The sequence below is a fragment of the Corvus brachyrhynchos genome, unplaced genomic scaffold (assembly GCF_000691975.1).
Source record: "Corvus brachyrhynchos isolate BGI_N302 unplaced genomic scaffold, ASM69197v1 scaffold281, whole genome shotgun sequence".
Classification (NCBI taxonomy): Eukaryota; Metazoa; Chordata; class Aves; order Passeriformes; family Corvidae; genus Corvus; species Corvus brachyrhynchos.
In genome coordinates this window covers 1274772-1287406 of record NW_008236509.1, presented here as the reverse complement: position 1 = coordinate 1287406, position 12635 = coordinate 1274772, and the positions used below count along the sequence as shown (strand labels likewise).

At 38.8% G+C, this 12635-nt stretch overlaps 1 protein-coding gene across 4 annotated transcripts in view; it reads right to left on the bottom strand.

The window, feature by feature from the left end:
* Positions 1 to 1954: 1954 nt before the first annotated feature.
* Positions 1955 to 12635, bottom strand: part of PARVA (parvin alpha) — a 53404-nt gene continuing 42723 nt past the window's right edge. For all 4 annotated transcript variants that reach the window (XM_017726314.1, XM_017726313.1, XM_008644057.2 and 1 more), the window contains exons 11-13: positions 10962 to 11063; positions 10114 to 10186; positions 1955 to 6794 (exon numbers count right to left, since the gene is read on the bottom strand). In XM_017726314.1, the coding sequence (XP_017581803.1) occupies positions 6718 to 6794; positions 10114 to 10186; positions 10962 to 11063 (252 nt within the window). In that variant the 3' untranslated portion in view covers positions 1955 to 6717. The remainder of the gene's footprint in view (positions 6795 to 10113; positions 10187 to 10961; positions 11064 to 12635) is intronic.

Genomic DNA, 12635 nt, shown 5'->3' with positions numbered 1-12635 from the left:
TGTGTCATCATATCAGCATGCATGTATTCAGTGTATCATTATATATGTATTTTCTATACAAGTAGGAAACAGTCTCAGCAGTCTGCCACACCATGGCAATGCCAGAAGAAGAAGATGCTCCTCCTGTTTTCCCTCCCCAGCCCACGTGAGTAATACTGCCGATTTTCTGCTCTTTGCCCAGAATGTAGGCACCAAGGTTGCACCAGCTTCCCCTGAAGCCATCTAAATTCATCCTTGGTTTTCAGTTGTAAAGTCCCTGGCATGGTCTGCCTGCATATGTTCAAAGCTGACCAGTCTCAATGGGACTGAGTAGTTCTGGTTTTAATCTGGCTGGGATCCAAAAATGAGACACAGCACTTAGTCCAGTGCTGTGCTCAGAGAAGCTCCCAAGAAACCTCCACTGGCTTTACAAAGTGCAGTGGTGTTTGCCATTCTCCTAAAACACAGCTTGGAGATGATAGGGTGCTCACCTTCCCACCAGAGCTCACCTAATGGCCAGAGGACAGGTAGGAAGCAGGGAAGGAAACTATTATTTGTTCTGCCTGAGGAAATGCAAACCTAACTCAGGCTGCAGGCTGTGTGGGGTAGGAATACCTTCTCTTGGGGCTGCTTTGACAGCAGGCCTGGCAGAGAGGAGTGAAAGCAAAATTTAGCAGGAACTTTGCAGTGAAACAAAGATGAGTAATGTTAGTCTGTTTTCTCTTCAAAATGTGTTTGGGACCTTTAACACCTTTTGATTGACTGAAATATAGAAGCAGGCCTTACAGGAGGCCCAGAAGACACATTCTTCCCCCAGATCCCTTTCCACCTTTTAACAGCTCAATCACCAGCTATGCTCTCTCTTGCGCTCCCCTTCTGTCTCAGTTAATGTGGAGTTACTCTACACACTGAGTTGCAGCTAAGGTGTCAACAGTGCCCCTCCAATACTAAAAACACTGTTTCACCTTCATTTCATGCCTCAGGTTTCTAAAAAGGAGGAGGAATAACTCCCAACGGCTGCAGAAGGGTATTACACCCCAATCTTTTACCTTCTGTGTGAACGGTGATGAAAAAATTGAGGTAGGCAGGCCGTGACCTTCGTGTTGTACTGCAATGTTTGAAGAGCAGCAAGTCTACTTCACTCTTCAAGACAAAATCCATAAAATTCAGGACAAAAGCTCCAAGTGCATATGGTGGGGGTTAAGAATGTGGATCCTAAGCAGGCAGAATTACTTCTATCCAGCCCTGAGGAACAGACTGGGATTGAAGACTAGCCTTAAAACTCACCCTGTCTTTAGTGTTCCCTGTTGATCAGGCAGCTCTGCTTGGTGGTTTCAGCTTTACAAGCAGACCTAAAGATCAAACACCTGCTTCTGGATTCAGTCCAGTAATTCAGAGCTATAAATGTCGATCTGGAGCACTTTAGACGTCTATATTTTGGACTGGTTCCAAGTTCTGCATTGAAGCTCCTGCATTAAAGGGTCACAAAAAAACCTAAGTTTATTAACAAAATAGATCTCAAAATCTTCCAAAATGCCATTATTTTCTGAAATGGACAATATAGTTTCAATCATTTTAATGTTTCACTAACATTTTGTTAGATTTGAAATTAACAAAATTGCCCAGCAGAGAATTGCATTCTATCCAGCTGCGATATCACCACTGAAGTGCTCATCACAGCAATGTTAAAAGTAAAGGTAGACTTTGCTACTTTGAGTCAAAGACTGCATTTTCCTGACCTGCTGCTGTTAATCATTTCAAACATATGTTTACATGATTGCTTTTGCCAACCCACTTTCAGCTGTCGCCAGCCCCCACAGAACATAATAATAAACACCTTGCACACCCACAAAGGGGTTACTGGGAAAGGGCCGGATGCATGGAGAGGTCTGGAAGTTTCCAGAACACAAAACACACAGCCTCCCTAATTTTTTGTCAGACAACTCATCCTTTGACCCAACAACAACATGCTGTGTTGATTTTCAGGTGCAAATTTTATTGTGGATCATAACAAAAGGTTTCAGAAAAAGCACAGGAAAAAAAATCAGCAAGAGTGTGTCTTTTACTTACAGAGTACATATATTCTGTGAAAGCTACTAACTCTGCAGTTGAAGGCAACGCAGCTTAATTTCAACTAATAATTATTTTCGGATACATGTTCAGCAAATTTTGAAAATATTCTTTCTTCTCAGTTAGTGTGATATTGAAATTGAGGACCAAATGTTTCAAGGACTCTAGCATTGTTGCAGAGTGCATGGTATTAAACTGTTAGACAGAAAAGAAAATCTCATTATTGCAGAAAGAAATAGTCACACAAAATATTTTCAAAATACATAAAACTAGCCCTTGTAAATGTTGGATGACCCAAAACCTCTTCGGAAAATCTGTGGATGCTGAGGTATGCCCAATTTTAACATTTTGGTGATGGTATCTCAATTTTTCATGTGACAAATCAAAATAAAATATCTTAATGCAAACTAATTGTAGCTTTTTACAAAGGATTTCTTCAGTCTGTAATTGTACTTCGACTGTAAAGAGAAAGCCCACACTAATTCTTACAGTAAAATGACAGAAGTCTACTAGGTAATAGTGTAAAAATCTTGCAAGAGGTCTTCAAGGCACTGTTTTCTCTTTGGATGCTTGGCCATTGATGACAGTTGTTTTGGGAGGAAGACAAGAATAACAAAAACTAGACCTAAGGCTGGTATCTAGTATATTAAATACCATATATCTCTTTCTCAAATGAAATAAACCTCTAGAAGCCATTCTGCTTTACAACACTGTGGCTTGCAGTAAGGCGTCTGCTAAATTAATCTGAAACATGAATTTAAAACCAGAAAAAAAAGTAGGAACAAAAGTCAACCAAGTAGCATTTACCTCAGTCATCAAGGTCTGCTTGAATGCAACCATTCCCAAGCACTGCAACCCTCTGTAAAAGAGAGGCTCTGTTGATTTCCTGCCACTGGTTCATATGGAGATGTGCCAGTGGGCAACTTTGTCCACAGTTCATTGAAGTGGATTAGGACCTTATCCAGCTCCTGCTGGTCCACTTGAATTCCTGAGCTGTGTAGCTGCAAGAGCTGCTATCCTCTGCAAGATGGAGATACTACTGACTAGGAAATGTAAAGAACTGGATATTCTACAGTCAGCTCATTTAACAGGAAACTTGGTTCGTCTGTACTCCATCAGAAATACAGCGCAATCCAATCCTGGGCTTTATGAGTGTGTCTTGGGTAAAATTATGCAAAGACTCCTTTTTACAGGGCCTGATCTTTATGGAAAATAACAGCCAGTCAGCTGAGAAAGAAATCTGAAAGGAGCTGACCTCAAGACATTAGGATTTTAGGTAATTATTTTGACAACACCTTATTGACACACTATGAAAAATCTGTAGCTCCTCTTTAAAAAAAACCCAAACAATGTTTTGTGTGGTTGAAAGAGCACGCCAGGACCCATTAACAGGGAAAGGATGCCCATCTCCAGCCACAAAAGAAGCCTAGATACCATATTGCTGGATGCAATGGATGAATTAGAAGTCACAGAAAATGGTTCTTTTGGTGGTTTCATAATGCTCCAGCAGCAGCAATGTTTACTGCTTGTTTGCTACTCAAGGCAGACCAAGAACTGGCCAGGTTTTGGTAGGCTCAGCTACCTGTGGGCCTTTATGTGACACAGCACAACAGACAGGCACATTGGTCTGGTGGATGGGATCCAAATACCACCACGAGATCTTCAGGCAGTGGCTTGGACTTACCCTACCTGGCTTTAGGATCCAGCCAAAGTGCTGAGATAGCAGCCTTGAGACCACAGGCTCTCTCTGGGACCACTAGAGGAACTGGCCTCTCCAGGTGGCTGCTCGTGTCTTACATGAGCTAAATCGGGTACATTTAATCATTTAAAGTAATTATAAATAAACCTGGGATTGACAAAAATTTAAACAACTTTTATCTTGATATAAGAGTGAGGAAAATTCTGCTTTCAGCAGTACATCAGGGGGCACTGCTGTGTATCAAGAATAAAAGCAATGCAGGTGGCAGAATTTGGCCCAGATAACTCTTCCCTTCCCTGAAGGAAAGGGCTGGCCTACACCAACTGCTGAAAAGCAAACTGTCCACAGTAGTATTCTGTATTTCTATAATATTCTGAATCAAAGCAATAAATATTAGATATAATCTCTATATTAGATTTCATATTTATCTGATAGCTATTTAAATCTACACTGTCAAAAATATAAGCAGTGACCCACTCCTACATGGCAGCATGTACTATTTGTGTGCAAGTGTTAAAACTATCACACAGATCTATATTTACATAGGACACCGTTGTCTATATAGCAGATTTTAATTTACATAAATTCTTACCATAGGATAGATAATTCTGTAAAGGTTGGATATTGTTTAAATGTTTCTACAGTTCTGCATAATTGCATTTCAGCATGAGGATTTAATCATTCTGTCTCAGTTTGTGTTTTTTAAGGGTGGAAATGGAGTCTGACAGATAAATCTCCAATAATGTTACACCAATATCGCACAAGAAATACTTATTTTGAAGTCTAGGCAAAGAAAACAGTTTCACTGTTCACTTTATGCATATAAATCTCCTCTTTAAAGAAAATGCATTCATGAAAACAAAGGCAATCAAAATCTTTCGGCACTGTCGAAATGTAAAAGCTGAGCAGGGTCTGCAGAAAAAACATCATACATTTTTTAATTAGCTATGACAATTACTATTAGGTGTGCAAATGAAGAAGTTGCATGTTAAACATTAAAATAAGCTGAAATTGCTGCTGCTATATACATGAGAAGTTCCGTCTCAGTTTGCTCAAAAATGTTTGGTTAATTCCTATTGTTTAGCTTCTCAGATATTAAAGATATAATGAAAATGTTCATTCTCACTGAGGTCAAAATGTCCAGTTATTTCTCCCTGTAAAAGGCAAATAACTGTTGTTTTCTGTACCTCTAATTTCAGAAACTCAGTTAAAAATACAGAGGTAAGAAAATATTTTAATAAAGATATTTAGAGTGCTTATAACAATCAGATAATTTCTGAGTTCAGAGAACATTCAGATACTGTCCTTTGGATTGAATACTGACTTCCCCTTGAAAAAGTTCATATTATTTCTCAGAAAAATAATTTTGTAGCCCCCCAGCAGAAGTCAGTATCACCTTACATTACAAACATTAGTTGGTATTTACCAAGGACAAAGTAATTGCTGGAGTTCCCTCTGTGCTAATGTTGTACTGGAAAGCTCTACATAAAAAAAAAAAAGCCCTGGAAAACTGAAAACTATGTAATGCTTTACATCATAAGTAACATCCAGCTGCTATTGACTGTTCTTGCCAGCACTGCCTTTCTCCTGATGAAAGACTGAAGAACTGACATTGCTTTTCCTTTTACCTAAGCCAGCTCTGCCATCACTGGACGGCTGTTAACAACTCTCCCTCCTGCACTCCAAAGATTTCTGAAGAGTTATCTAGGAATCTCTGCCTAAGGATTTTTTTCCTGAGTGTGTAACCCAGGATCCCAAGAATTTGTGGCTGCAATGGAACGCTTTGTTTCGGAAGTGATCCAGGCAGTCTCTACCAGCTTCTTCTGGAAGCATAACTGGTGCTTGGTACCACTCTAAGGGAAGAATTAACTCCCATTTCCCTTTTGTGTCTTTGCTAAAGCTAAAACCAAACAGGTAACAGCTTAGAATTGGTGGTAATCAAATAAAAAAATCTTTGGAGACATGTAAAATCGCCAAATAACTTTACACTGTAATGGAATCTTTGCAGATGGGAGTAGTTTTGACCATTTCTAGAAAATGAATCTCATTTTTTTGTCTTGAAGATTATGCAGCAAAATACATTCATCATAAAAGCAACCAAAGGGACAGTTCTAAGTTCTGTTTAGCAACCAATCTAAACTTGCAATCTGATAATTCTGTGATTAAGCTGCCAAAATAAAAACAAGCCATTCTTCTACTTTCTAATACTATGTAATAATAGAAATATTATAGAAAAACTATATTATACAGGTGTCTCTTCCTGAAAAGCATTCTTTGCAAAAAAGATCTCTGCCTTGAACAAAAAGAAGTGACAAGCTGCAAAGTGTACTTCTGTGGAATGCTCAATTGCATATATTGAAAGCAAAGTATCACATTTTAATAAGTCTGAAGGAATGAGTAGCCACTTCAGTTTGTACCCAGAAAATGAAAGCCTAATAATAGCACTGGAACTATATATTCATCAGGCTAAGTTTCTTCTTTTTAGCTGTCATGTGAACAGGTGTATTTAGCTGTTTCTCCCTATGCACATTCCTCACAATTAGAATGGAACTGTCTTATCATGCATAGAAAATATTCTTCCCCTTCCCAGATTAAAAAAAGATATATGTAAAAATTATTGAAGTACTCAGTACAGAATATTCCTATGATTGGCTCCAAAGGCTGATTTGAATTTAACTTACAAAAGTTTTTTTATTGTTGCTTCACCTATAAAAAACAGTGAAGACAACCGAGACATGAATTCTCCCAGAATATACCCAAATACCTTCCTCCAAACCTTTTTTTTCTTTATAAGTTGTACAGTTTTAAATCTACTATGAAAATACTAATGCCAGAATAATCAATTAGAAGTTCTTCAGGTAAATGGTTTAGCTCCTTTCAGGATAGAGGTGCAGAGGAATACTGAGGAAAGATATGCTTAGTTATGATGCTTTTTTTGTTAACACTCCTTTGTGACCCAAATCAATTCTTCACTCCACGTTCCTGTATTTGGAAAACAAATTGTACAGTACTCTCAGCGTAGACTTCAAGTCACAATTTACAATATCTAGAAAAAAGACAAGGGAAAACAAATTAGTAACTTCATTAGCTCCAAATGTTTTCCAGAAATAGTGCCTATTCTCTACTCCCTTCTCTTGCTCACATTAATGCCCACGAACATGAGATCACAAGGAAAGCAAAAAAGAGTAGAAATATCAATAAAATACAATTTTCAAACTGGCAACTCAAAACTTGGTGTTCTAACCACTTCTAGTTAGGGATACAAATAGCTACTGCTGCTGATGTTGAAATGCAACCAAGCTCAGCTGCTCCTAAGTCAAAGAGTGCCCAGGATTACATATACTTATATGACTTCATCTTCAGTCAGTTGTGGCTGAAAAGTAATGATTTTGAAAAAAATCATCAGGCAGGAACCAATGGAACCTTCCTCTTATGTAAGAATTGTAGGACTTGGCACATTCTGAGCTGCAACATCCTTTACTAGGCCTAATTTCAGCAAGATAGCTAGAGGCAAGTTTAAATTTTCCAGAGGACCTAAAGAAGCTAGGTGTACAAGTGCTCCTCGAACAAACATCTGAAAATTCTTGGAGTTAGCTGACATTCATGGCTGAAATCAGTCCTCAGAAACTCAACATCTAAAGTAAAGGATTTATATGAAACAAAAAGCTAATGAATACCTTCTGTTTCAAAGAGCAGTTCTTGAGAAAGTCAATATTATTTCACAAGAAAACTATAAAACAAACTGACAAGTACTACTGCAGCACTCTACACTAGTGCTTCAAGGAATAGCCAATCTCAAACAGGGACTCAGAATTGCCCTCAGAAAGAGCAGAGGGGATTAGAATTGTCCTGTCTCTTTCTGTTGAATGCATTGGAACTCGAATTCCTAACTTTGGTTTTTGGAATTGGCCAAGACCTCCAAGTAAGTCCAGTAAATGGTGGATGTAATCATCATTAGCCATTATATTTATCTACACTGATGTTTCTCATAGATTGTGAAGGGGTCACACTTTGAATAATTAATCCAATCAAACCTATGCATGGTGTCCTGGCTACATGGCAAATTTACATCCGTGGACAAAGGGTGCAAACACTCAAGCCTAGATTTTATGCTGAGCCTATGCACGGTCATGAAACCACAGCCAGCATGGGTTTGTGGCTCTTTATAAATCAGATGAAAAATGCTTGGTATAAAATGAAGAGGAAATGCCAAAAGCTGCAGGAAGGGTGCATTGCACCCACAATATCCCGTTGCAATCTGCATTACTGTTTGCATGTAACGCCAGAAGTTTCCTCCTCCAGGCCAGCAGCAAGGTGCAGAACAACTTTTTTTCCAAATACAGAACTTCTATTAACAAAGAGGTAACTTTGTTAGGTCTTTGCAAAGATGCAAAGAGACTCCACCACCACCACAACAGAATTCCACAGAAGGGCTCAAAGTAAAAGAAGCATTCTCCCAAAGAAAGATGGGTTATTTCCATTGCTTCACAGGTTTGACCAACACGTGTAACATTTTACTGGTTGCAAGTTTCTAAAAGAGAAACTTGAGTTTGGCTTTGATGTACACATTCCAAGGAGTAATCTGAAAAAGCTCAAACTGCAAATGAATTCATTATAGACTCAGCAGATTAATGCTCCAGCCATTTTTAAAGTAAAAGGTCACGGAAAGCTTTTTAAGACCTTTTCAATTATATTGCAAATAACCCAAATAAACTGTTCACCCCATAAAAATCATCGGTTTTCATACTCATTTATTTAACTGCATTCTTTTTTTTTCCACTAAATATGTTTTTCATATTCTAAAGCACTTTTCAGCATATTTTTTCCTCAAGAACCTCAAAGAAACAGTGTAGGAATTTAAAGAGTATTTAGTGTACACATTTAGGGTAAGATCCTTTTCAATACTCTTTTGCTCACTGGAAATTTTAAGTACAGGCATTGTGCCCAATGTAACAACACATAAAACAGATGTGTTTTTCCATTCACATTGGGCAGGAAGTTTCATATTAAGCATTTCAATAATTGCACAAGAAATGTCTTATATATGCTGAAATATCCTTATGGCTTGATTTATACTGGAAAAATTAGCTGTCCCCTAGAGCAATAAATACCTGAAAAATTAAATGCCATAAGAATTTTAAACCTCCACAGGGAGTAAGGGATCACAGATACTCTGTGTTTTACTTGGATCCCTCGATTTCACTGTTTCCCCCTTCTCACTTTGACTATTTCAAACATAAAGGTTTGTGATACACTCACCAGCGGTTTAGTTAAGCATGACTGTGGATAAGAGTTCAAGCAATCAAAGAAATGGAAAAAATAGGCTGGGCAGGTCCAGGTTTAATGCACAGGCTCAATCCTGAGATGTACTATTTTGTGTGTGAGTGTCTTATAATCTGTGGCTGTTATAATCAGGAAGTTGGGAGGGATGGAAAAAATCCTGAATGGAGCAGAACCTGATTCAGCAATGAGTGCCTGAATCTCCAGGGAGTTCTTACTGTTAGAAGCAACACTCTGACATTAGCTTATGTCAACTCCTCAGGGAATGACAATCCAATATTGTGGCAGGAAGAGACTGTGAGCACCATATAATGTGAGTCTGAAATTGGTCTTGGAAGACACAGCCACGTTGATTATTATGGTAGGTAACCAGCAGGAGCCCAGATATCATTCTTGGTAGGAAGAGTGGAGCTGCACATCCAGCTCCTGCATGGTAAGAAGTGGTAACTTCTCACAGGAGGAGCTACAAGAAGTACCCATTAACCTAGTGAATCAAGGGTTCTGTCTCCAGCCCGAAAAGCTGGATTTAAACACTGTATGTATATGAACAAAGAGGAGTGGAATCCTGATACTGCTAAGGTCACCAGCAAAACCTTTATCCTCCCTGAAGCACATTCTATTTCCAGCCCCCAGCTCTATATCTAATTTAAGTATGCATGATTAGGTCCTGCACTCAAAGGCAGTTATGTGAACATTTGAAATTCTTCTTCCACAACATCTCCCTCTTTTTTGAAAATCTTGTAAATTACACTGGAAGACTTGAAGTTTAGTGTGAAAATGTGAGATGGAGGAAAATGAAGCAATTGGAGCAATTCACTTCTGCCAGTGACACCAATCACAACGGTGTTCTCTTTCTTTCAGGGAATATTGGAGTATTACTGCATATGTTTGGCCAATGAAGAAAGGGAGCATTGCAACATCTGAAAAAGTGCATTTAAAATACAGAGTTCCTTGGCCACTACAAAATGAACCTTGCCTTTTGCTGTTGGATTAATTTATAATCTTCATCTAGCCATACCATAACCTTGTAAGATCTGGACCCAACACAAATTTTGAAGCAGATACAAAAAAGGTAGAATAGGTACCTTCTGGTCTTGGCTTTGGTTTTTCCAATCCACCATCCTGCATGAGCTCAAACGCAAAAGATACATTGACGACCTAGCAACACAATGAAGGCAGTCACTGTTGTGAACTCTGTATAGTACAAATAGTCAAAACAAGACATATTTAAAGCTGCAGACCCAGATATTCAGAAGGAAAAAATAGTTAGGGCTCTGTATATCTGGTCCATGGAATCCAGACAATCCATTGTTTTGCTGTTTCTGAGTGATGGTGGTTTTAGAAATATAAAGGTAATTGAAAGTTAACATGAACTAACGTAACCCATAATAAAATTACTTACAGGTAAGAATACCCCACCTCCTGCAAGCTCAAAAACTGGAACATGATGGCCCCTGAAGTGCTCTTGTCTTGAACAGACAGATGAATTGCCTGGATAGCTACAGACACTGACGTAATGTTGGTCTTAAATTGACACACTGTACATATATGCCTTTATGTTTCCAAAACCCATTAAACCTTTCCAGCGTTAAATTCTTGGATTTTGGACACACAAAAAATCAGTTCTGTCATCAATGCTTGTGTGTAATCCTATATACATTAATGAACAGTAGGTCTTGTTCAATGACAGCACCACACAATGGCTGCCAAAATCTGTTAACACTTGCTAACCACCCCATCATTAATACAATTTTCTGTTTTATTCTGGGTAAGTATTAATACTAATTTTTTAAAATACTTGGAAATGGTTACCAGTACAGTCCTTTCTTGATTTCAGCTATTAGCATCAAACTTATGTGGAAAAGTTGGTGTTATCCTTGTACAACTAGACATATTTATGTTTGTTTTTGACAGAAAAATGCAATCTAGTTACCTTTTGTTCAAAACTATCGGGAGTCAAGAAAAAGCTGTGCAGAGGAACAAAATAGCCTTCCAGGAGACCCATAAGCAGGACTAAGTACACTCCATCTGCAAACTGTGAAAAAAAAAGTTTCTCAGTACATTTTCTGAGAAATATCTCATTGCTCTTCTGATTGAACAAGGTATGTATTGTCTAATGCAGAACAGGCAACAAACTACCAAAAAAAATATTTTAAATTGCAACTAAAAGATGCCATCCCACTTCTTTGATTTTATTTATTTAGTTAAATGCTATGTCTAATTTTAAGTGTCTGTAATTACAGTGGAAGGTATCAAATTGCTATAATATATGTTCATTTCTATCGGAAAAAATAGCGAAGTCCATAAGAACAACATGGATCTCTTGGAGCGAGTCCAGAGGAGCGTGATGATGATGCTCAGAGGGCTGGAGCACCTCTGCTGCAGAGACAGGCTGAGAGAGCTGGGGTTGTTCAGCCTGGAGAAGGTTCCAGGGAGACCTTGTAGCACCTTCCAGTACCCAAAAGGGGTACAAGGGAGCTGGAGAGAGACTTTTTACAAGGGCACAGAGTGACAGGACAAGGGGGAATGGCCTTAAGCTGACGGAGGGCAGGTTTAGATTGGATATTAGGAAGAAATTCATTACTGTGAGAGCAGGGCACAGTGGAACAGCTTATGGATGCCCCATCCCTGGAACTAACCAAGGCTGGATGAGGCTCTGAACAACCTGGTCTTGTGGAAGGTGTCCCTGCAGGAGGGGTGGCACTGGATGATCTTTAAAGTCCCTTCCAACCCAAACCATTCCATGTTTCTGTGGTTTTATCACAGGCCTCTCACTCCTACCCCAGCGGCACCAGGTCTATTAGCAACCCATCACCTTCCTGAGCTAGGTAATTTTCTTTTAATTGATGGAAATACAACCTCTCATCTTAGGGAATACTGTTTCAGATAAATGCTTAAGGAGTTTCCAGGTACATTTGAATAATGTTTTCCCCCAAAGTAAACAATGCAATAAGCAGAAATAGGGAATGCCCTTTTGAAAGCCTTTACACATGATTTCCATCCAAATCTTAATTTTATCTTTGAAAAACCTGTATCAGATTGGTAGGTGTTTAAATAAAGCAGAGATTCTTAATAACATGAATCAAGACATAAAATAAAGCCTGACTTGAAGACACCTGGGGATTTTTGACAGTGCAGATCCCATCCCTTTCTGCCCGATCCCATAATTTTCTTATGATAACTGCTGCAATTGTTCACATGGGGAGGTATTAATACAGCAGGATTAAGCTTTTCTTTTAGCTTCTTTTCAGCCAATTTAGCAGACGAGAGCAAGAAAGAAGAGCATGTAGCACATTATTTCTGTGGTGCAATCAAGCCTGCAGCCCAGCTGTACAGCTGCCTATACACTTGAGTAGCTTTACTCTCCAGAATCCGTGAATTCTCCCTGAATAGAGCCATTGTAATCCCATGTGGCTGCGTGGCTGTGGAAAGGTAGGCAGGAAACAACTGCTCAGCCTGACGCTGGAGCAAACCAAGCGGACAGAATTCTTTCCTGACCAAAACAAGCAGGTTCTCCTTACAGCACTTGGCAGCACCCAGAACATAGCATTTGTTAATTAATTTTTAGGCTAATGAAAGTACAAAACTGTTATAGATGCTTAATTGG